The following is a 25,761-nucleotide window of genomic DNA, read 5'->3' on the forward strand; positions in this document are numbered from 1 at the left end:
CTAGATGTATGGGGTGATGATTCTGTGTCAGAACTAGGATAGAGTTCCTAGTTTTCAAAACTACTTTTGTCAGGTGATTATCTAGTTCCTCTGGTACTGCCAAGGTCAGAATTTTTTTTTTTTTTTTTTTTTTTTTTTTTGGTGCATGGTCTTGTGATTTTCTCAATCCTTATGTACTAAGATTTCAGGGGGTTTTGTTGCACAGGGGTCAGGGTTATCATGGAAGAGGCCACTGAGAAATGCCAGGTAGGTGGGAAATTACTTTTGTTTCATAAAAATAATTTTCCTTTTGCCATTAAGTTTTGAGTCATGTGCCTTGTGCTTTTTATTCTTCCATCTTAAGAATCAAGTGTTAAATACACTATGTAAAAAGTAAGTGTGATGATGACTTACAAAAGCATTAGTAAGTTTCTTACAAAAAATTTACAGCTGTTGTTTGTGTAAAATGGGAGTAGGTGACTTACCTTAAGCCTGAGATTTGCACAGAATTAGCCGTGTAAGACCACCATTCTATGACATTGCTTCCAATACTAAAATTTGTTTACACATCGGTGAATCCAAGTGGCTTTTGGCCTCCACAGTGCATTGGCAAATGCAGTGCTTTGGACCTACAAAGAAGCAGCCTGTACAGGCAGTGACAATTTTAACTGTTAGCTGTAATAAATGTTGCTTTACTCGAGGGGCATCCCTCATGGTGAAAGAATCTCTCCATTTCCTTATCTAAAACAGTAAAGGGTGACCAGGCTATCGGTTATTAATTAGTGTTCATGCATTGGGGAGAAAACTAACACCAGTGATGGGGAAATTAAGCTGTCTTAACCTTTGCTATTAGCAGAGAAGATAATGTAGACACACCCCACCCCCCCCCCACCCCCCACCCCCCCCCCAATAATGGATTTCTGTCTGTGGCAGCATAATACTTTTTTTTTTTTTTTTTCCCTCCCCCTTCATCAGTAGTTCTCGAGGCACTTTACAGAGGTAGAGGTCTCTATCTCCATGTTACAGATGAGGAAACTGAGGCATGGGGGAGAAATAAATGCAAACATCATGCAACAGGCTGTTGTCAGAACTAAATGAAAAATAGCAGTCTCCCAAACATTCAGCTGATGCTTTCACTGTTAGGTACCTCTTCTACTGTGAAAGAGCTTTTAGCGTTGTACCCCTGGAATGAGCTTTGAATATGGCTAGGGATCATATAACTACTACATCTTCATGATATTTTTTCCCATAGTGTATCTACTTTTTAAGACTTATAACTGGGAATAACTTTATTCATAGCAGACTCAGTTGTTGGTATTAAAAAAATAATCTTATGTACAGTTATGAGTTTCCTTATATCTGAATTGAATTATCCTAACTGTTCTGTTCAAAAATGAACTGCTGAAGGAGGAATTAAAACATGTTGAGTTGTGGCACAGTGAAAGTGTGTGGGGGGGTTGCATCTCTAAGTACCTTTATGTAAGTGGATTGAGTCTGCTTTACAGGACAGGACACAAGTTGTACACACAATTGCAAGACCAGTTGCTGGCTATTATTCAAAGAGGTTTTTCTTTTAAGAGCCTTTTCTCAAATTTGTTAATATTTTGAAGGGGGTTCTTTGTTTTATGTTGGCATGAAGTTAATGTTTTCTTATAAAAGAGTATTTGTTTTCTTTTAAAACAATTTAAGCTGTTTTATTTCAGTGTTCTCTAAGTATCTGAAGTCAAAATTCCTTATTATTTTCTGTCCTCAAGTGTAAAGATGATACGAAAAGTTCACTTAAATCTCACCTCTGCAAAGCAAATACTCGTTTTTTATTTTTTTATTTTTTTTAAAAAATCTGGACCTGGGAGTACCAGTAGATGCTAAATAGCATTTTCAGGGGCTCGTTAATGAGTGTTCCGGAGCTGGGATAATTCAGGAATTCCTGAGGCTTATGCTTCACATCCTTTCTTTAATCAATTTAACTGTTGTTCTGAAGACTTTTACTTGTGAATGTGATGATATATATACCATGAAGTGGGCCTAGAAACAACTACAGTGGGTCTAACTCTTAAAAAAAAAACCAAAAACAAAACCCCCACAACCCAAACCCAAACAAATCTGGTTTGTTTTTTATGGATGATAAGGGTCTGAATTCTAAAATACTTTCTCAAAGTACTCTCATATGTTCAAAGTGGGTGTGAGGATCTGCTTGTTAAGAACCTGCATTAAATATGGAACTAGGGTGTAGCATCTGGAAAAAAGTTATTGCGTAGAAAATGGAATGGTTGGTGAAGGCTGAAGAAAGAGGACCTTAGTGCATGAAGGCAATGGGTGGCTGGTGGAAGAGAAGAGAATGTTGAGTCAAAGGAGCTGGTTTCCCTTAGAGCTGAATAGGCGGTGGAACAGGACAAAACAGTCGAGCTCCAATTCTGTCGCATGGGTTGCGTGAAACTCATGATTCTTACTTTGAATCTGTATGGTTTGAAACACCAATCTGCAATTTCTGTGTATAACCATGAAAGCTAGCTTTGAGAACCAGTTAATCTACATACCTGTACAGTGCTCTTATTTGTGTAAGGATCATCCTAGTCTTGGGAGTCTCGATTAATTTAAAATGGCTCAAAATCGAAAGGTAGACTTCAACATTTCATCTAAAAATTCCCTGAGCTTAGAAAAGGAACAGTCTTATATGCCTTGATTCTGAGTGTCTTGGGAGGCTGGGAGTGGAACTGCAAGACAAAATGTCTGTCTTCGGTAGTGAGAATTTTTGCTCCATGGCAGTAGGACAGTGACGAAGTTGTGGACAGCCTGTGCGCAGCATGCTTCCTGTTGCTCTGGAAGTAACTAAATGTGTAACTTTAACAACAGAACACAAATAACCGTATTTCGTCATGTGTCTGCTGCTTTCTGGCCAGCCAAGATTTCAGCAGCGTTAAGCAGTGAGAGAGATGCAGCTGAGTAAGCTACTAAGGATGCTGTGCAGGTAAACAGGAAGTGACAGTGTTCAGGTTGCTCATCACTGAAAACCCCAGGTTGTGTATGTCATCTGGTAAATGATCTGCTGAGCTGAGATAGCTTGGAATGTTATCATGTGGAGCGTGCTTGTGGTTATGTCATATCTCTGGAAAGCTGAAGTCTTGCGTGTGTTGTCTGAACTGAGGTTATAGGATTTAAAAATATCTTGATTCCGTGCGTGATAAAAGCATGTCTCTTTTAATTAATCATGTGCTGTTTGATTTGGTTTTATATGCTATGCTGTTTACCCACATATTAATTGTTGGTCTTCTGTGATCCACAGTTGAGCAACAAGTGTTTGAAAAGGAGTTGGCCAGCTTTAGCTGAACTGGGCGGGTTCTGGGAGGTACTGGAAATGCAGATGAGCTTGTGTCTGAAGACACTCAGAAGAATGTGAGCTGTCTGTAACTGACTGAGGATTAGGAGTGAGGGATCACTTTGCTAGACAACTGCAGACTTAAGTCTGGACAAGCACTTTTATAGTTTAGATTTGTTAAACAGCAGTCCCTTGTTTCATCCCTTTTTTGTTGTAACATCACTTAGCGATCACTGGTACCTTCTCCACATCTGTAAAAGATCTGCAGTGAGGGTATTGCCGTTGTCTTGTGTGCTGATCAGAACAACGCAGGGAATCTGTTAATAGGTGTTAACATTTTTTTTTTTAATTGGTTTTGGTCTTCTGATCCCTTAAATGTTTTGGGCTATGTGTTGTGTGGAACTGTCTTTTAACTTAGGTTAAGATCCTCATGTTTCAGAAGTGATAGGAAATACCTGAAGTGGCTTTTTGCTATTTCGGGAGAAACTTCTCTTCCTTCTCCCTTCAAATAAGAAAAAGGCAGCATCTCTTATGCAGTGGCTTTATTTTTAACATAGCCTAACTTTGTGTATAGGTGGGAAAAAATACTAATTTATTAGCCTCTGTGCATAGTGCATTTTTAAATTGGTGGGCCATCGTGGGAAATCAAGAAATGAAAAGCAAGCTTTAAGCTTAAAATTGAACACTGTTGGTGGTTGTAGCAAATAATTTCACAAGTGGTAGAACGGGTGAGGCCTCAGTGTCTTCAGCTGAGTAATTTTTCAACTTGCACCAAATAAAGCTTTTCTCATGTGATTGGGTATTTACAAAAGGCTCTCTTATGTCAATTCTGTCAGAAAACGTGAAATCTTGCTTTAGTTTTCCTGTCTGTGGAGCAATCAGTCTGTCTTCTGAAAATAATGTCCTGTAAATGGCATTAAAATTAGAAGATTGTTTCCAGCTGCTTAACTTGTTGAAATCTGCCAGCAAACTTCTGAACTTTTGTATTTCTTCTTTCTATGGGAAACCAGTTTAAAATCCTGTCTGTAGCATCTGAAGATAACTTTTTTTGCAATACACAACTGTCTTTAAAGATAAGATTCTTAGTAATTTGTTAAATATATCTTTAACAGCTATAATAGCTTTAAAGATTGAAGTAATCACGGTTTACCCAAATTGCAGATAAAGAAGTATCTAAATCCCCAGTGGATGGACAGTGTCACGTCGGACTCATTTGTGAAGATTCTGGAAGCAACCTGGTGCGAAGACATAAGTTATAAGCTAGTTTGAGAGTTGCAAAATCTAATTTACTAAAATCTAATTTTGTAGTCAAAATATCGTGGAGTCCTTGAAAAGTATTTTTATCTACAGAAAAGTGTGTGTGTACTACTAAGATAGTATCCGGTAACCATAAATAGCCTGATCTACCGTTCTTAAGGGGAAAAAGGCTAAAAAGACAGTCGGATGCATCTATTTTACTTACTCTTCTGTTGTCTGGGGCCATAATCCCTGTGGTCCTTCAGGTGAAGGTCTCAGCAGGAAGCAAAAGCAGTTTGCCTTTAGTGTCACTAGTTTTTTCTCTCTCCTTGTGCCGTTCCTTCCTATCTCAATCCCTTCCTGTCTGAAACTGCAAAAGTAAGTAATTAAAAGTTGACACTTGTGAATACTTATTGAGACCTTTAAAATTTGGTGAAAGTGTTTATTTGTGTTTGTATTTCTTGCTGTTATGCCTGAATTGCACCTAAACCATCATACTAGACATGCTTAAGAGGGTTGGATTACCTACTGTCTGGGGCTAATAAATATTGTAGGATTCTGAACCTAATTAAACTCAAGTTTTCTAAGTTTCTGTGAAAGTGCTAGGAAATACTTTTGTCTACTCTAGCAAATGCCTCTGCTACTTAGAATGTGGAAATTGTTAGGGAAGCATGCTTGCGTGTTGTTTATGTGGCCTAATTATTTAGGGATCATCTGAATAGTGGCAGGCTTATTCAGTTCATTTAAAAGCACTGTTGGAGGAGATTGCAGTGCATGCCTTCTGTAGGATTGTGTGGTGATGAGAACATTCACCCTGGAAGTGGGTTATCAGCCCTTCCTAGCAGGAAGGGAACACACTGTTCCCACATGGCAGGAGACATCCTCAATGCCAAGAAAATAGCTACATTTTCTCTTAAAACAGGACCACTGTGCAGAAGGGAAATGAAATGGCCAGAAAGAGTGAGCAGAGCTTGGTTGTGTAGGCACTGAAGGCCTTCCCTTGAGAAGGGGAGGAGGTTCCAGTGCCTGGTCCCTGCAGCAGGTTTTGTTTATGTTTCTGTATTAAGAGTGATGAGATAAAATGCATAGCTGTATTGAGCAGTGCAGAAACATTTTTGGAAGCTCCATATATTTGACACTGAAGGTAAGGTAATTGCAGAACAACAGAAAGGTATTATCACTGTCTAACTCCAATTTTGTTTGCTTTGAATAACATGAATTTATTAAAGTATTGACATTTAAATGTGTAATTGCTTAAACATAACCTTATTTTTGAGGTTGATTTCAAGAAATATTTCTGCTTGATTGGTCAGTGCTACATTTTGGTTTTTTTTCTGAAGGGTACTTGTAATCTAGAGAAAGAAATGTCAACTGTGTTCTGTCTAATTGCCTAATTTTCTGTGGATTGGTCTTGATTTCTTATAGAGTTAGCTACCCTGCATTCTCACTTCTGCTGCTTGTCTTTCTCATTCATGAGTCTTAATGAGTTTCCATATCTTCTTCCATGGATCAGATAATGTTAGGCTATTAGAGATTGCCTTCGTACTGAAGCTTCCTGTCCTTCTTGTGGTCAGGTTTAGAGTTACATCTCACTAAGTGTTTTCCACAGTGAAGTGGTACCTGACGTTAGCATGTCTCTGTTCCTGAACCCTGCTGTCTGAGGAAGACTTGCTTCCTTGGCACTCTTTTAATGTCAATGAATAGCAACAGCCCTTTATTCTTGGACAGTCGCCCTAAAAGCAAACTGCGGTCTATCTTCCTGGTCTTATATCAAAGAAGAAATGACTGACCTAGGAGTACCCAGCATCACCTGGTCAGGCTTCAGCATGTTGTCTTAGCCATAATAAGGATTTCCACCACAGTAGGTCTTAAAAAATGCCTGCCACAGGTACCTTCTCACCAGCCGTAGTATTGATCAGGACAACTTTTCCAGATACCTCCTTTAAGGAAAAGATAATAGAAATACTGATTTCTATTTTTACAGGGTTTGGATTGCACACAACTATTCACCATAGCTTTTTTTCACAGAAATCTTAAAGTAGGTAATTGTGTTCACTGTGACTTTCAGGCTGAAGGTCTTCAGGCTGACTTTGTGAAGAAGCTACAGGCAATGATTATATCAGCATGTTTTTTTTCCAAGAGGTTACTCTGCTTGGAAACAACTGCTACTACTTGCATTCTTACAGTACAGAACAAGGTCCCCGTCCCCCGTCCCGTCTGTGTGTCCCCCCCCAGTTTTATTTGTAAGATACTTCCAGGGGCTGGGAAGGATAACTAAGAAAAGCAAGCCTGTCATGTGCATTTAAATTACATATGTATGCAGGGTTCTGCACCTTTATTGGAAAAACCATAACTCTTAAAATTGGAAAAAGATTGAAAGTCACTGCTAGTGTGTCTTCAACAGTACCATCAACATGTAACACATAACAATACTGAACCCTTAGAAGAATAAATTAAACTTAGTTGCATTTTTACAAGCACTAAAATGGGAGTGATTAACCACTGGAACAGGTTCCCCAGAGGTGATTTGCAGCCTTTAAAGTTAACTGGGCAGGACCTTGAGCAACTTGAACTCTAGGCTTTTAATTACCCTTGCTGTGAGCAGGAGGTTGGACTGGAAGACTTAGAGAGGTCACATCCAACCGAAGTCATTTTATGAGTCTTTGATCTTTGCACCACAAGCAGTTGTCAGCTGTATGTGAACACTACAAAAACCATCCCAATGGGTCTTGAAATGCTTTCTGTTCTGGTGTATACGGAGGTGGCTGAACATCCTCTTACAGCCTTAATCTTGCTGCTGCTCTTTGTTGTGACCTTTGGCTCACTGTGTTTTAATGTCTGTAGTTCCCTGTAATTTCTTACCTTTTCAAAAACCATGTCAACCATAAGCAATCTAGTGTGATGGCTCTTTCTTGTAATGAGATGTGCCACTGTCTGCTGGCTTGCTTTACTGTTTTTGAGAAACACTGAGTTACAGCAAGTCATTAACTTGACAGGCTGCTGCAGCACATGTTCACATCAGAAGCTGATCAACGTACACAGCTACCTGCTGCCCAGTTGGAAATTATCAGTGGCTGCTGTGATCACATTCTGCAAATGTGCGATGACTAGTTGTGGCTACCTTTTGCAGGCAGAAGGTGTTTTCATGAGCCTTTTGTTGGTACCACATATCCTGCAGTGTTTGTGTCCAAGGGTGAGACCAGCTCTGCCAGTGAGGCAGCCAGCATACAGCTGACAACACCAGACTTAACTGCTTCATAGCTCATCAGTGTGAGGGGTGTGACAAGTCCCTGGAGTCAATGGCATGTCCTCCAGCTGGAGGTTGACTGTGGGGAAAAAAAAAAGGGAACTGAGGGCGGGTTGATTCTCATCTCCATGGCCCATCAGTTTTGGTGGGCTACCTTATTTCTTTCCCCTATGTACCTTTTCCAAATATATAGATACATAAAAAGGACGATGTCCTTGCCAAAACTGTTTAGCAAAGCAGTCGTGCCAACTTCAAAATCCTCCTCCTGAAAATACAGTAATAACTTTCAGTATTAAGTAACAAATCAACTTACTGTAACTCAGAAAAAAATGCACTAATTATGTTGAGTATTTAATGGCAATCCTGTTCAATTCTGTCTGTAACTCCGGTGGCATGACCTCTTGTGAAGAAATATTTACATATGGTTTTAAAGAACCCATACTTTTAAATGCAATGTTTTCTTAAAGAATGCTGTGAGAAACTGAGCTGGGTATATTAACTGTCTTCAAAGTAGACAAAGTGAATGCTCATTCAGAAAACGCAGTAGAATACTCAAATTTACATTTGTTTAAATGTTCTCAGATGCTGCAATTCTGCAATTAAAGTTGAATTTTTTTTTTTAGTTGAATTTATGTGGCTAGGATTCATAATGAATAGCAGTAGATGAAGTTTATGGTTCATATATTTTCTCAAGTTTTAAATTTTGCTGATAAGTTTGTAAGTTTCCAAAAGCTGTGGATGATTAAATATTTTTGCCACCTGTCTTCCAGAAGCTGAATAGCATAAAGCATGGCACCACTGCTCTGCATGATGAAAATTAACAGTGACTGAAGTAAAAGGAGTTGGATTTTATTGTCCGTCTCCCCCCAAAAATACACCTTATTTTTCCTGTATTGTGCTTTTAATAAAAAAAAAAAAATGATAGTGGTGTAACAATGGAATTTGTAGCTATATGTTCTAACATGTGAAAGCCTCGTTGCAGTTTGCCAACACTAGGAATTCGCGCAATGCTAATGAATAAGTTAAAATGTAATTGAACTCTAAGCATGGTAGGCCTCAAAACAACACCTACTTTAGATTCAGTGAAATTGTTCTCTAACTTGTAAATTAAGCTCTACTCATAGGGTATCCAAGTGTACATTATATCTATTAAAATTATGCAGAATGAGGACACACTCTTGTGTAATATTCTTCTGTCTACTCATGGGGTAGGTGCTGGTTCAAGGTTTTATATGCAATCATCATTGAGTTACAACAGTTGCTGGTTTACCCAGATAATCCAGTTGGTGCTTTTGCTGCTAGATATGATAGGAGGCAATGCATAGGGAGCCCTTTCTTCACACAGATCACTGTCTTATGCAACTTAAATTCAAGACACAGAATTCCTGCCAAGACCACCCATTTCTGTGGGTAGTCTTGTTGGGGGAAGGTTAGTGGAGCTGGACTTGGTTTGGAGGGTTGAGAAGGCTTCTTGCACAGGCAGTGGCATAGTTGCTGTGGTTATGTGTGATGCCTTCATTATGACTGTAGAATGGCCCACCTGTGCTGCTCTTTGTTGTCTTGTGTCTACAATTATTATCAGTTTAACAATGAGATGATATTGGAAAAATGAGAGAAAAGGCTGTTAGCAGAAGTGTTGAACAAAACACGGCCATCTGTGCCCCATATTAAGTCTTTGCCTGTTGCAACATAAAGAGAAAAATGGCATCTCCTATACCTGCAACTTAATGTCAGCTAACTGTTTCATTCTGGTAGTATGGCTAATACAAGGGTCCCTTTTTACTCATCTGACAAGTCCAGTTATGATTAAATTATTCATATTACTCCTTAGGTTATAGGGAAAGAAGTTTTACTCTACACTTAGTTGTCGAGCATTTGAGGAGGCAAATGCAAAGCTTTCTTTTCATCAATCAGTCATGCTTTTTCTGTAGGTTACCAGAAAGATTAGTAGTCAATCTGACAACTTGTGAAGAGGTGGTTGCAAAGAGGAACAGAATTATATCTTGACTGGCAAAAGTTACATCACAGTTCTTGGGCAAAGGTTATAAAGCTTCTCCAAGGAGTAGCTGTCAGTCTGGCTATATTACTTTGACTCTATTTTAACAAAATCGGAAGGTTTTTCGATTAAAAAAATCCCCTGAAACTTAGGTTATTCTTTTGGTTATTTTAAAGCAGTTGAAAAGTGTTACATGGGTGATACTGATACTTAGTAGATAACCTTACAATGCAACAGGACATGCCTGCATTCTAGATGTCAACTGTTTTGGCAAGTAGTGTTGATGAAGGCACAGTAAAGCTTCTAGAGCGGGTGGGGAAAACCTAATATGGAGCCAATTGTTCAGACTAGATATGATCCCTCCAGAAGGGGCTTGGAACTATAACAGATAGATGAAAACATCTGCTTAATGTTCCGTAGTGAAAAGGGACATAAAACTCTTTGGTTTACAGGGAAAGAAACAGAGAACAAAACAGAAAACAATATTATTGTGACCTGTGTTCCAAAGGCTAACAAACTCTCTTCATACAGCGTAAGTCTCATCCCCAATCAAAGAAGGATGTAGTAGGACTAGGTGAGATCCATGTGAGATTGACAAGGCTAATTAAAGTGTAGAACAATATTTTTGTTTCTTGGTACAAGAATGACTTAAAACTAGTATCACTTCCTAAACAGCAGAGAACTTACAAGACAAAGAAGTGTGACGAATATCTATAAAAGCATGTGCAGCATGGAGAGGCAGCTATGAAACCGTTAACACCATCTCCTAGTGTAAGAACAGGAGGACAGGAGGGACAGTCAACTGAAACTAGCAGGTGGCAAACTTTTAGATAAAATTAGCTAACTATTCACAAAGTGCATAAGTGAACTATGAAATACAGTCCTGCCCAGTGTTGTAATGCCCAGAAGTTCACAAGGGTCTGAAGAGTGATTAGATAAATTCACAAAGGAAAAATCCTACATGTGCTGTAAAACACGTATGCTGGCTCAGGGGAGCTGTGAGCTCCAACCTGCCAGTTGCTGGGAGTATACTCCCATAGTGTAATGGAGTACTCCTATATTCTTACCTGGGCATCTGGTGCTGTTGGAGAGTAGATCCTGGGCTAGATAGCCTCTGGTTTGTCCCATTATAGAGCCTTGAAGCTTTATGTCCTTATGACTTGGCTGCTAAATATTCCTTAAAGTCTCCAATTTTCATTCCCTCATAGGACTCTTAAGGTAAGACACTTATATACTAGAAAATATGCTAAGGAACGATGCCAGTGACTGAAACAATGTGGTGTGGAATAATCGTCATCTCTTATTAAAATCTCTGAATTTGAAAATGGGACAATTTCAAGCTGCCAACTGGGAATGAGCCTAGCTCATGTGAATTCTCAAACCATGCCCAAGAATTTTAGGAGTTTGTTAGTTGGCATAGGCTAAAATCATGCCAGAGACCATTTGAACAATTAAGCAATGTGGACAGTTGCATTCCAGTACCCGGGAGTGTTTCCAGGCACTGTGTAATTTACAGTTCTAGCCTGAGTATTGTATTTCTATGCAGTTTGAAGTGCTGAACAGGAAGAAATTTAGTTGCACAGTAGGGCTTCTCTGTGTGACCACCATAGTTACTGGTCTGCCTCTTACAGGCAAAGTCTCTTTGCTGATTTTTATGAGCAAGAACAAAAAGTTCAATTGGGTTCTTAAGCTGTCTAAATCTTGTGTAGAAGTGATTTGGGGTCATTTGAATTTTACTGTGTTACCACCAGGGAAATCATCCAAGTTGCTGCCTAGAACAAGGAACAAAATTAAGAGATGCTTTGATAAAAGATGAAATGTAGAATTTGTGATTTTTACCTTAAAAGTAATAGCTACCTTTTCTTTTTAGACGATGTCTTCAGCAGTTGTTCAAATATATGCAGCAGATCGCAATGCCATGTGGTCAAAGAAATGCTGTGGTGTAGCTTGCCTTGTAAAGGACAATCCGCAGAGGTCATACTTTATCAGAATATTTGACATTAAGGTAAGCATCTTTTTTTTCTTTTTCAGACTCTTTAAGCTTGGCTATGTTCATTCTCCATTTTTAATTGAATGAACATAGGTTGTTGTAGCTACAAATTCATAGAAATTCTCAAGTAAATGGTTGTGCTTTAAGTGGTGCGATTACAGTGCTTATTAATAGGCAAGTGCAACTTTCTCAGGTATTCTAAATTTAAATTATTTCATAGATGTCTGCTTTTATGGACGAAATAAATATCATACAATTTTCTTACAGCTCACAGAAGCTGTCTTCTACAGATCTGATTAGTCAAACTAGTGAAAGTTAGTATCCTGTCACTGATACAGATAGCTGTCAAAATTGTAGCGGATGTCATTGCTTTGGATGGTATTAACAAAATAGATGCTGTCTTCTGTATGGGTGGAAACAATCTTTCTGATTAGTGTGTTGATGCATGTGAAAACTGCAGGACAAAGAAGTTGTCTGGGTTTTTTTTTTTTCCCCTCCATAACATATATACATTCATACTGAATATCTTTGTCTAAGATATATGATATGATAATATTTCATTCAAGACAGGGGGAACTAAGAAATGATGTGTCCAAGATGTGTGTTCATAACAAAAATGATACTGAGAAGTGTAAGTCCTACTGACTTTGCTGAGGCTTTGGAAAGCTTCCCATTATCTCTGCAGTCAGGAACAACTCATTATCTGTCAGCGTTCAGTGCTTGAAGTCTCTCAGATTTGTTCAGGATTGCCAGCTGGCACTTGCATTTGACTGTGTGATTTGGTCACTTGACTATTAGACTTAGTGAGAAACCTATTCCTTGGGTGCTGAACTATAATGCCATTTAAATATATAAAACTTCTTAAAAAGGTGAGATTTTTGTTCCCTTTAAGTTAACTGTTTTCAAGTCAAACCTGAGATAATAACAGGAGACTGGAAGTCCTCTTTATTGCTATTGCTGTTATCACTGTATTCCTATCACTGGTCACTATTACTGCTCCTAGTATCACTATTGCAGGATTGTAGAACTTGAAGGATGTTTTTTGAAAACATCCAGGAACTTGAACAGAACACAGTGACCTGATGGAATAGCCTTCCACAGCTCTTCTGTGAGTTCCAATATATTTTGATTTTGATTGAGCTCATTTGTTGGGTTAATAGCAAGGTAGATGCTTAACACCATGCAGCCTCTGATTCTTAATAGGTTCTATTGTGAAAGAAGTTAAACTCTGCAATTTGTCTCAGTTTTTCAAAAAAATTTTTTTTTTTTTTTTCTTCTTTTCAGGATGGGAAATTATTGTGGGAGCAGGAGCTGTACAATAACTTTGTATATAATAGTCCTAGAGGATATTTTCATACCTTTGCTGGAGATGTGAGTCTCAATGTCTTTGAATACCAATTTTAAAATGCCTTTTATTTGAACAGTAGCTTCTTTCAATATAACTGAGGTTTTTATTTAATTCAGTAAATTATTTATGAAAGTACAATATTACCTGTTTTCCTTGAAACTTTTTAAGCTTATTTATAAAAGGGTTTTTTTGTATTTCAACTAGAAGACTTGATCAATAGGACAGAAGCATAAAATGCAGTTCTTTTTCAACTCCCTTTAATGAAATTACATTTTGGCTTGCAGATGATGTTTATGAAGTATCATATATTCTTAAAGCACAAATTTTCATCTCCCCCGTTTGATTTCAAGCTACAAGGTTTTGCTCAAATTTGTTAGCCATGATCCCTAGAAACTTGAATAGTAGACAGATATTCCTAAGATAGAATGTTTCACTAAGACTTGGTTCTAAATTTGCAGTGATGATTTTTTTCTGATTATACCTTCAGAAGGTGTAAGAAGACATTTAAGAAAGCCTTTGAAACATTTTCTTAGTCATGGGTGGGGGAATATTAATGTTTTTCAGACATGTCAAGTTGGTCTTAATTTTGCTAATGAAGAAGAAGCTAAACTATTCCGCAAAACAGTAACAGATTTACTTGGACGACGGCAGAGAAAATCTGGTAAATATTCAAATTAATCTTAAATTCAGGCTTGTTTATGTTGTTTCGGGGGGAGCAGGAAGCTACTTCTATGTCTGAAAGCTACTGGAGGCACTACTGCCATATTTATATTTAGAAGTAATTGTGTTATTAAAGAGTGCTTCTTTTCTGTATTGTGCAAAAATAATATTTTTCTGAAATAACTTAACTTGGTGCTCCTTGCTGTAAGTTTCCTTGTAAGCTAAGACTCCAAGGTTGTGCTGTTTGAAAATATAGATCAGGAGGAAGCAAAAATGGTAAGCTGTCAGTGGGAAAACTAGAAATCTTTCTGTAAGCTGTTTTCACATTTGACTAAACCCTCTTTTAGCTCTGGGCTGTTTATAACTGATTTGTTTAAATTCAGCCCAAGTGGGTTGTAACAAAGATTTTACCATCTGGTATGTTCAGTAGTTCATGTGAATGAATTTTTGGCATTGATCCAGCATTTAGTAGAGGAAATATCTTTTATTCAAAACTAGTGAAGACATAATGTGCCTATACTGTCCTTAGCAGCACAGGACAGTCTGAAGCACAGCATGCTTTTTGCTAGCTGCAAGATGCCTTAGGAACATGGTCAGTGTTTTAAAGGGAGCTCGGGCTTCCTACAGATTTTGTCTTGGTCCTTTTCCAGGGAGCCCATAAACAACTTGCCTGTCTGACAGCCATATGTCCGTGAAGAATAAAGTGACATAAAACACAGGCTGGGAACACATGGATGTGCTCAGGCTTGCTGTAAGCCATAGCGCGGACTTGTGTCCAAGCTACAGGATGCATTTTTGTAGTCCGTTCTGGAATTGAATTGCACTAGCAATGCAGTGTAGACTAATGTAAAGGGAGGAAGCCCTCATCTTGGAGTGCCATCCCTGCAAGTGTTCTTGGGAACCTACATGAGCTATATGTATTCACTTGGATTTCATTCAGGTATGGTGACTCAGGTGCAGAGCATTTGTTCGAGAACCTTAAATGGCTTCTTTAAGATTCCCTCTGCTCAGAATTAGAGTAAGTTCATAGGGCTTCATGAGAAGAAGTGGGGTCATTAAGAAGTGGCATTAATAATGTTTCTCATACTTGTGTAGAAGTAATCTTGCATCAGCTTGCATAGCTTGAATATTATCAGACATACATTGCAGTTGGACTTGATGATCTTAAAGGTCTTTTTCCAACCTAAATGATTCTATGATTCTATCTCCTGTTCTGAAGTTTCACTACTGTGTGTCTAAAACACAGTGGTACAGTGCACAGATATGATTTAGGAGGAAATATGTTTGCATAATGGGCCATAGTAAACTTTGTTTGAAAACAGTGGTTCAGTTAAACCTCCTGTTCACAGGACAGAGGTTCACCTCTGTCCTTCCACATAGAGTTTTTCTTCACAGGACCATGTAAGTTTTTCTTGTTTACTCTTTGAGCTAGTATCTTCGTATGTGTGCTCAAACTCATGTTGTAGGATGAGCTTACACCATACATTGGCTTCTAACAAACAACTCCCCCTCCCCAAACACTTACAACTTGAAGACTACTTTAATTAAAAAAAAATAACCAACAACCAAACAAAACAAGCCCAAAAAACTCCTAAGCTTTTTTTCTTAAGAGCTGCAAAACAAGAATTGAAAACAATCCTGAGATTCCTTAGTCAAGCCACTAGATGGAGTTCTGTGTGTCATTGATGCAACTGTATCTAAATGTGCTTCTAAAATAACAGGCTTTGCACTTGCCCTAGTCAAAGCTGATTTACTTATATATATAAAAAATATATTAAAAATGCTTATATAAAACATATTAATTTATAGATAGATTTATATATAAATTGTATTATATACAAAAGTTGTATATTGTTTATATACAAATTGTGTGTGTGTATTCTAATGCATCTTAACTTCTCAAACACAGAGGTAATAGTCTGGTAGTTTTGATGCTTTTCTGTTTTAATGTGTTTTTTACTCCCATGCTTTCCAAAATGTTTCATTTCATAGCGATGCCACCTGACATGCTTTCAACTGAAATGAGTACTCTATGGGATCACTTAGCAGCCTATTATACCATTCAGGGCTTGCTAGGAGACTTTTCCAGGAGTCTTATGGAAAGCTTATGTTGTTGGAAGGTAGCAAGAACAGCAGTTCTGGCTCACAAAACTGTGTCTTGGTGCTGAGACTAGTACACAAAACATTCTCACAGCTGCAAGAAGAGGCAACAGCATTCTGCTCTTCCTCACTTGGCATGAAATGCACTCCATTATAGAGACAACTCCTGAGTAAGTGCATCTGGAAGTCCAGAGAGGTGAAAGTTTGGCTCCAAATAGAGAATCTACAAAAGCTTGCAAATGTACAAAATATCTAACAGAGAAGAGAATGAGGGAGAAAGGCAGAGAAAGAATTATCGATGTGTTGTCTAAATCTTTTTAATATCAGGCTGGTTTTCATCTAGCTAAATTCTGATGTATTTTTTTTTTTTAAGTCAATTAGGTCCTTAAACTTAGGTTAGGAAGAAATGACTATAATTAGTTATTTTCTCTGGTGGACTTATTTAAATAATCTGTCCATTTACTTCTTAAACGGATCCCAAATAATTCCCCTGTGAAGGAGGGTGAACACACTGTTTCTCCTCTCAGTGCTCGTCAGTGTAGTACATTCTCACTTGGGGTGTTCTTTCATGTAGGTACCATTAGTTTTTATTATCTTGCCTCAGAAATGTTAATGTGTGTACACACACGAGTGTCCTCTCCACATGCTGGGCGCTGAGCACTCAGCCATAAAAGGGCAACAGAGATGTGTAGAACAGAGCCTTGTTCTTAACTGCCTTTCTGAAGTAGGAGGCTTCTTGACCAATTTTTATTGGACAGCTTGTAGCTCATGGGTGGGAGCTCCGTTAGTCCTCTCTGAAGCTGCCTTTTTCCTCCACAAGCTTTTAGCTCCTCATGCCTTTGCTAACGCACTTCATAAGCTTCAAGCTGGATACTTAATATGGAGAGCATTCTTTTTTTTTTTGCGTCTTTGGTCACAGCTTTTGTTTTTGCTGCCTGGGAGACAAGGGCATCTCTGAAGTGCTCAGCTTGCATTGGATTCAAGTCTCAGCAGAGATCATTCTTGTTTCCAGGAATACTTATTGAAGGGAGCTGTGTTTCTTGGACACAGGCAGCTGGTGAAGTTGATCTCTTTTGGATCTTTGGGCATCTTGCATCTTCAAAAAAGGAGAAATATGCCACTCTCCAGTCAGGTCATCTGCACTTCAGAACAGGAGTTCATATTTCCTAGTCAGCAGTGGGAACCATAGAAAAACAGCTAGTATCTTTGGGCCGCAAATTAATCTTTTATATACCCAGCAAAAATTACAGGAAGTGTTTAAAATGTCTTGCTTTGTGTTCCACTATCTTATCTCTTGAACTGTTTCTTCTAATGAAAATTGTAATGGATTCCCATGATTTGGCATAAGGCCACTTCACACTTCCTATGAATACCTCCTGCTTTTGCCAGCTTCCCATCCTGTGCCAAATGACTTGCAATCAGTCCTGCACTCTCCTTTGCTGTCTCTGAGTTGTTGGATAAAACTTAATTATGTTCCAAAAGTTGAGTTTGGTGTGTTGGTTTGGGGGAGGTTGTTTTTTTTTTTCTTTTTCAGTACAACATGAGTGGTTTCTTAAACTGAATATTCTAGGAAGAGAAAGCACAGTATTTGGGGGAAAAAAAAAAGCCTTCCCCCCACCCCCATCAGATCTGATACCTTTTGCTGAGGCACCCTTCCAGAGGTTCTCCACCTCTGTGCCTAAAACTAACCTGCTGTGAGCTAAGAGGCAGCTGTCTGTCTTTAGAAGGCTTGCTCAGCAAAGGTTGATCCTCAAGGGGTTTTGGTCACCTTCCTCTGAAGGTTTGATGACCTTGACAGCTTCTTTATTCCTACCTGAAGATCAGCTGACTAATATGAGGCTGACTTGCCTTGCACACTTAGGATTGTAGATTTTTTTTAAATATTGTTAGGACAAGGTCAACACCACCTGTGGAGGCACCTTCTCTCTTCCCCTTATGTTTGTGTCTGGAGAAAATGTAGTAGGTTAGCAGTTTTTCTGGGACTTGCTGAAAAGTGAAATGTCTGTTACAGATTCTTATTACAAAAGTCTTGGGAGCCCCTGTTAGATTTCAGATACTCCAGATCTGAAAGGGAGGGATGTTTTTAGGTGTGGTGAGATGACAAACTGCTTGCCCATATGGGTACCACTAAATCCAAAATTCTTATGTGTGTGTGTGTGTAGGTATACAGATAGCATAGCTGTGTACTGGGGGTTTTGAAGGACGATTGCAGGGTAGGTAAATGTTATTTGTGGTGGATAGGAATTAATAGTAAGTGAGGGAAACCACCTTTAAAGGAGAATTTACTATTATAGGCTGAGTGTACTGAGGTGTGAAATGTTTACAACTACATTTTAAATCATCAAGCCAAATTCTTCATGGTTTGTGAAACAGTTTAGCTTTGTGACTAGAATATGAGATTACTACTAAGGAGATTCTGGTTCTGTTCCATATTGTTCATTTACCTGTTGGATAACATAGATGAAGTGTCTTGCCTCTGTGTCCTATTTTCTTTGCATAAAACCAAAAATAATTATTATACATTTTAGGTTCTGTGAGAGAACAATGCTGTATAAAAGTGCTAATTATATTTCAAATAAAAATGAAAGAACAGCCTCATTCACTGGAAATCAGAAAGCATAATGCTTCAAAAATCTTTCTGTACCAAAACAGCTGCTTTTTGAATATTTCACCTTACTTTGGAGTCAAATGTGTGAAACCAACTCAGTAGCTATTTCTTTATGCTCCTACTTGGTTTGCTCACTTGAAATCAGTGCTTATTATCTAAGATTGGGGGTTTATTATTCTGTAATGCTTTGTTTCAACTGCACAACAAGTAGGCTTTAAGGATATTAATAAATTCTTAAGTTTGGTTCAAGGTCATTGAAAGCTTCACTAGAAACTAAAACTTAGAATGAATTTTTCCTGTGATACCTATGAATAAATAGCTCTTTTTCTTTTTCAACAGAAAAAAGACGAGACCCACCAAATGGTAAGCTTTTTGCATGAATCACTGCCTTTTATTTTTTCCTTCTGCTGTCATTTACTGTGTATGTATACCTTTGTTTTGGACTTATTCAGGATAGTCATGTGGTGGCAAAAGCAGTAAACTCTTATTCTGGAGGTTGGTGTACTTATTTTGTTTCTGTTCTTTGGTATTTGTTTAGTTGTAGCCTGAATGATTTGTGGCTTAGCTGGCATTTATAAAGAATGTTTTTGGAGGAGCATGTTTTGTTGCAAATAGGACAGAGGCCCTTCAGCTTAAATGGAGAAGAAAACTTTGTACCTTGCATTTGCTGCTTGATCTTCAGAATGTGCATATATAGATAGGATCGCTATACAGAACCTTGCTGAAATTAAAAGTTAGCCTGTTTGTCTACAGGCAGGCATAATGATGACAGATTTCCTAAAACATCCATAAAATTTCAATTTCGGTGTATCTGGCTAACTGTGTAACGTAGCCTTTTGGTCATATGTTTGTCAATATTAAACCTCTGTTTGCATGAAGAAGGATTATTTGAATCTGTTTGCCTCTCGGGAATACATCTCACTGGCATGAAGATACATGTTCCTCAGGAGATCCTCTCATTAAGTTGATGGAAGGAGTCAAAACTATGTTTCAATTTGATCCAAAAATTTTTTACCATCTATTCTAAAATCAAGTGAAAAATGCACATCAAAGAATATCAAGTTTGGAGTCTTTGTAGTTCTGAATTCACGCTGAAGTTAAAAAGTGATTTCTCCTGTGATATTTCTGTTGGTGATCCAGATCGTAGGTCATATCACTGTATTTGTTAGTTTGCTGATTAAGCAAGGGTATAGTCAACTGATCATCTGAGGTCCCCTTATGGCCTGAGGAGGTAGTCTTAAATTTGTACTGAACAAGACATCTAAGTGTCTCGGTAGCTTACCAAAATAGATAATCCTTAACTAATCCTGAATTATGGGAACTACTGATGTCTTTTATATCCAAATAAAGCCTCTCTCATGTGGCATACTTCTCAAAAAATTACTCTTCCTTTTTCATAAATGTTAAGTTTTGAGGAAGTTCAGGCAATCATCAGTTTAGGCCAGGCATTTTGAGTATTGATTCCTTCAACTGGGACTGGGTTGTTTAGTTTTCAAACAATCATAGTAATACCATCCATGATCACGTTACTAGCTTTTCTGAGCTTTCAGAAGGTTTTAACTGTTCTGCCTCTTGAGTGACATTTGCTTCTGCTCACCTAAGCAGCGCATCCCTGATAGCAATGTCTGCAGAGCAGTTGGGAATTAAGGGTGACTGTGTAGTGCCACCTACCACAAAAAAATTTAGCCTTTGTCTCTACTGTAAATGTTACCAACAGTAACACAAACAATTTGTTTGTCTAGTTCACTGTCTGTGATTGGAATAAGATTTAAGAGAACTAACTCTGCAAAAACTTTTGTGCTTAAAATACTCTTATAATTAATCCTGTAATACCTCAGGCAACAACATTTTTTTGAGAAAAATACCGCATACTAAACTTGTGTTCACTGATCCCATGCCTTTATCCTGAATATTCTGTGGAATACGTACCTTTGCCCAATGTTTTAGGTTTATAATCCCTAGTCAAAGCTCTGAGCATCTCTGCTTTTTTAGTAAACTGTTTCACTGGGAGTCCATGTACTCTTTCACGACCTGTCTGTCTGCCTTTTCTGATTCTGTCAAATTCTGTAATGCCTGGCTTCTCTGCTGGCAGAAAGTTAGGTGTGTTCATGCCCTCTGTAGTCACAGGTGAGACATACTCGGGGCATGGGTTATAGCCTCTGCATTTCAGCATTTGGAACTCAGACCAGAGCAGATACATACTATCAGCAGGTAACTGGGAAAAAACTGTTGTAATATCAGCTGGTTTTTGGTTTACTCTCCATATGCAGTGAAAGTCTATTGGGGAAAAAAAAGGAACACCTGTTTTTTTTTTACTGAGTATCAATGCATAATTACCTTTAAAATTGAAAAACAAGAACAGTCACACTTCTGTACTCACATGATCCATGCTTGAAATACTGTGGGGAATTTTGTTCTAGTGGGGCTTGTTTGTCTGGATTTTCTGCATATATTGAAGCTGCATGGAAAAAGCATTCTGTCTCTTCATATGACGTTTTCAATGGTACAGATTAAAGATTTTTTTTTTTTTGTAGAATTGCAGGATTAAAATCAAATTGGCATTAACAGTTATGTAAAATGTATTAGTCTGTAATTTCCTGGGATTTATGTTCCACTCATTTGTAATAGCTAGGTCTCTTTATGCAAATAAAGAAGAGTTATTGTAGTTGAACTGACCTCTTGGTGAAGTTCTGGATGAAACAAGGATTTGTCAGAGAATTAGATTTTGAGGAAATCTTTAAGAACCATGTGGCAGAATTTTGTTTCAGCTGTTAACTACTACAGCTTGCATTTATTGTAGCGCTGTCTGTAGTCTGGGACAGATGCCTAGAGAGGTTCTAAATAGAACACAGAGAATTTCGTAGAATTAACATTTCAAAATGTTCTGTACTACATTTTCTGGAGCCCCTTCTGGAGATGTCGCAGATCTTGATAACAGTGGATGCTTAAGGCCACTGTACTGTCAGGTGCTTCCTAATGATGAGCTCTATATGCCTCTGTCATCTTCATTTATTGAGCTATCTACACCTGATGGGGAAGGTGCATGTCTTATGATGGGGAAAATTTTACTGGATATAAATATGGCAGTTCTAGAAGAGTACAATTCTTTCCAAGGTTCTTTTATTCCTCGTGGACATCTAAGGTCTAAACCTGACGGTAAGAAAAATTTTCATCTTTTAAGAGTTTACTGTGATCTCTTGTATGAATATTATTAGTATGAAGGAATCAGGCTATCAATCCTTAATTTGAGCTCAGCTGAATAAAACTTCAGTTTGCAAATGGCTGCTGCTTTACATGGCTAAAACCATGTATGGTTAGTTCAGGATTTTACATGCAAAAAGGTGCATTTTCAAGGACTGTTAGGAGTTGTGAAAAGAATATCATGCTCTTCCTAGCATTGCAAAGGTACGTGTTTCTTTTTGAACATCAGTACAGCTGTTGAAACTACAAATATCAATATAATAGGTGAAAATAGAGAGAATATAATAGAGAAAATATAATAGATGATTAAAGTGAAAATGAACTCCTACAGTGGTTTTGGTTTTGTATCTAATAAAATTAAGACTGTAATTTTCAATTCATCCTGAAGATTTTACTTAACTCCACTTGTTATGTTTTGGGTTGATAATATTTGATGATTAGTGAATTTAATGCTAACTTTAAGTGGAACTTTAACAATCCAAGTTGTTTTGCATAGTTGTATGTGGTCAGTTTGTGCTTTGGTATTCTCAAAGGACAGTTGTCTAGGTCATAACATCTCTAGATAAAGCATTTCTGCTTAGCAGAAAACACTTTAGAAACTCTCCTTCCTGTAGCTTCAATGCAATTTTAAATCTTATCATTTAAGACTCCTACAGGAACATAGGAGTTGTCACATGTTTTTAGATGAGTTTTGTCTAGCCCAGTGTCGTGTCTCTGTTCTTGTTTCTTGTTCTGGCCAGTACTAAGTGCTTCCCACTGAGGTGCTAAACTAAGAATGTCAGCTGTGTTATCAATTGTATTGTCTGCTTCTCCTTTCTGATTTGGACTTTGGACTGTGAAACCTAAGGCTTGTTTGTTGGTCCTTTTGTTGGTCCTTTCAGAATGCTTAGAGAGCTTTGAATTATCCATACAGAATGCAGTTATAAAAAATAGTGTCAAGATAAGGTTCAGATTTATCAAAGTCTAATTAGACTTTTTTATCATCTGCCCAGTAAGACTGTATGCATGAGTCTTATTTTAATTGATTTGCTAGCCATTGGGTAGTAACTCATAGCCAAGTAGAGGATGTTTTCAAACTATTTCTGGCCAAACTGGTCTTAAATTGACTGCTTAATCTTATTCTTCCAAAACTGAAATTACTTGTCTGTTTTGTAGTTAAAATATGTGTATGTGTGTATACATACGTGTGTGTATATATATAAAATGCACAAATTGCCTCTTAGTATATAAATACTACTATCACTTGCTTATGTCGAGTTATCTTCTGTCAAAGCTAAAAAACCTGCATGGAAAACATGCTAGGTATTTTTATTTGTTAGTATGACATGAGTAACATAGTACTAAAATGCTAAAATTGGTAGTAGTATAATTCAGATGCATTTTAAGTAACTAGAGTAATAATTCAGAATTGTTTATAATGAAGAACGAGGTTTGAGAACATAATTCATAATTTGAGTGTTTAATTTGTATTTCTGGTGCTGTTTTTACTGTCATTACTCTTCAAGCTCTGTTTCTTATCTGGGACTTCAATTATTTTGCAAACCTGTCAAAGAGTAAGACATAAGAAATCCTGAATAGTGCCATAGATATTGTCCTATATTTGAAGACAATAGTGTGTCCAGAGCAGCCTTCCGAAGTTGTTGTGATGTTCAGGTTCTGTGTGCAGTGGCAGAAAGCATTCCCACTTGGGGCTTATTAAGTAAAGGTTCCCTCTCCTTTAAGATCGGTTTATTGTGCTGCAAAGGTAATGGTGTGCTGGGTGTTACTGTTTATGGCGCTTACTTCTTTGATGTTGTCTAGCATTGTAGCTATGCTGTGCTTTAATGTGCCTCATTCCACGTGTTCTGTGCACATGAAAACTCTTCAGTTTAAAAAGACTTTCTTTGCCAAATTTGCAAAAAAACAAATTCTAGTTTAGAAAATTTTTCTGCCATTGCTCTGCTCTAGCAACTTTTTTTTTTCTTTCCTTTGGCAAATAACTTGGTCTATGTATCTGATGTCCAGAACCCAGCCGGATGCATATGGCATGTAGAGCTGTGGCTACAGTGCAAGTATTTTACCACTCAAAAGTTTGTGGGTTAAATATGGCTATGTTGAAACACAAAAGTAGAAATCTTGTACTTTACCTTTACAGGCCCAAATCTACCAATGGCAACTGTTGATATCAAAAACCCAGAAATTACAACAAACAGATTTTATACTCCACAAGTCAATAATATTTCATATACCAAAGAAAAGAAGAAAGGAAAAACTAAAAAGAGAAGATTGACAAAGGCAGATATTGGAACGCCATCTAATTTCCAGTAAGGACTTTTTTTAATCTGGGTTTGGGTTTTGGTGGGTGGGGTTTTTTATTGGGTTGGGGGGCGGGGTTTGTGTCAATTATACTTGCACATGCTCAAGACTTGAACGTGTGACTGTTGTGTGTAACCTGAACTACAGTGAATGCTAGCTGGAATGCTGGAGGGTTTAAAAGCAAGTTAGCTTATACACAGGTGAGGGGTTTACTGCAGCTGTAAACAAAAAGTAACTTGCTATCCTAAAATAGCTTAGAAAACAACTTAGTTGCATAGAGATGCCTTATTGAAGTAGTCATCTCAGTGCAGACTCATATTCAGCCTCAATGGTCAGCTCTTAACACTATTATTCTCACAACTGTGCCTGCTTAGCAGTGCTTTGTCATGCAAAATATACATGCAGGTCCTGACTTGTCATAACAGCAGAAATGACATAGCGATATTTTTATCTCTGGCTTTCTGTTTACAAACATACTTATTCTGATATGTCAGCTAGTACCCATATCTTGTGATGAAAGTACAGTGTGCATGTATACACCTCTTAGGAATGGGTTAGGTTTTTTCTAATACTGTTTCTTAAGTATCTTCAATCTCTTAGGATAGTTATGATGTATCATTTTAAGCTTCACTTTCATGAAACTTGGTTTTGGTCACTTTACTGAATTAACTATTGTTTTCCTGAACTATAATTTGGTATTTGGGTAGATTTAGATTGGATGTAAGGAAGAAGTTCTTCACTGTGAGGGTGATGAGACACTGAAACAGGTTGCCCAGAGAAGTTGTGGATGTCCCCCCATCCCTTAGAAGTGTTCAGGGCTGGGTTGGATGGGGCTTTGAGCAACCTGGTCTAGTGGAAGGTGTCCCTGCCCATGGCAGGGGGGTTGGAACTAGATGATCTTTAAGGTCCCTTCCAACCCAAACCATTCTACGATTCTATGATTTTAATCTTCTGCCTTTAAAAATAAGTGTACTTTATTTGCTAAAGCAACAGGAATTTAAAGAGCTTGAATTAGTTACAGGAAATGTTAATTTCTATGAAGTATTGGAAAACCAGTGTGAGGTTTACATGCCAAGTGAATGTCTTGTTCTTTTGAACCATTATTTTGCATCACTTCCACTGATGTACTTTCCCAGAATAAAACTCCATAAAAGTAATGCTGGTATTACCAGTTAAAGTAATGCCACTGCACAGTGTTTTGAAGGAGTGCTCTGTAGAACGGGATAGTGGACAGAAAGTAAAAGGAGAGATGGGCTAAAATGCTTCCTTAGCCAGACTGTGCTTACACAAATCAGACATCAGCCATGTTCTTCCTCATCTGAGTATCAGTATCACTTAAACTGTAAAATGCAGAAAAGAGGGAAGAGTGAAATGAAGAAAATTGAAGTGTGATTGGTAGCTGGTCACTGTTGAAGCTCTACTGATGGAGATTTCAGCATACACTGACAAAATTGCAAATGATGATCTGCATTAATGTGTCTTACCTCTGATCTGAATTTGTGGAAGGGGTTGTGCAGCAGGATAGATATAAAATGAATTTGAAACTTTGTTTATAATGTCTACCAGGTTCTGACCTAGAAAAGCTGAGAATAAGATGATTAAATACTTAATGAAGTTCAAACAGAAGATACGTTCTAGTGTCATTAAATGTAACATTAAATTGTAAGTGGTGAACCTTTGCAAAAGAAGATGGAAAGTCTATTTTGTTCGGCTTAAGGTCTAGTTAAGTTTCCTGTAGAGTGCGGCCATGTGTCATCTTACTGTGTAAGATACTTTAACTGCTGG

The 25,761-nt window shown here is 37.8% G+C and overlaps 1 protein-coding gene across 3 annotated transcripts in view; it reads left to right on the plus strand.

Moving 5' to 3' along the window:
• Window positions 1-25,761, plus strand: part of WASL (WASP like actin nucleation promoting factor) — a 53,526-nt gene that overhangs the window by 15,651 nt on the left and 12,114 nt on the right. For 2 of the 3 annotated variants that reach the window (XM_030016158.2, XM_041123254.1), the window contains exons 2-6: window positions 11,645-11,779; window positions 13,049-13,135; window positions 13,677-13,773; window positions 18,820-18,843; window positions 23,816-23,984. In XM_030016158.2, coding sequence (XP_029872018.1) covers window positions 11,645-11,779; window positions 13,049-13,135; window positions 13,677-13,773; window positions 18,820-18,843; window positions 23,816-23,984 — 512 coding nt within the window. Of the gene's footprint in view, window positions 1-11,644; window positions 11,780-13,048; window positions 13,136-13,676; window positions 13,774-18,819; window positions 18,844-21,116; window positions 21,637-23,815; window positions 23,985-25,761 lie in introns of those variants that run through there. The other variant, XM_041123255.1, reaches the window with a different exon arrangement.

Source organism: Aquila chrysaetos, chromosome 5 (assembly GCF_900496995.4).
Source record: "Aquila chrysaetos chrysaetos chromosome 5, bAquChr1.4, whole genome shotgun sequence".
Lineage (NCBI taxonomy): Eukaryota > Metazoa > Chordata > Aves > Accipitriformes > Accipitridae > Aquila > Aquila chrysaetos.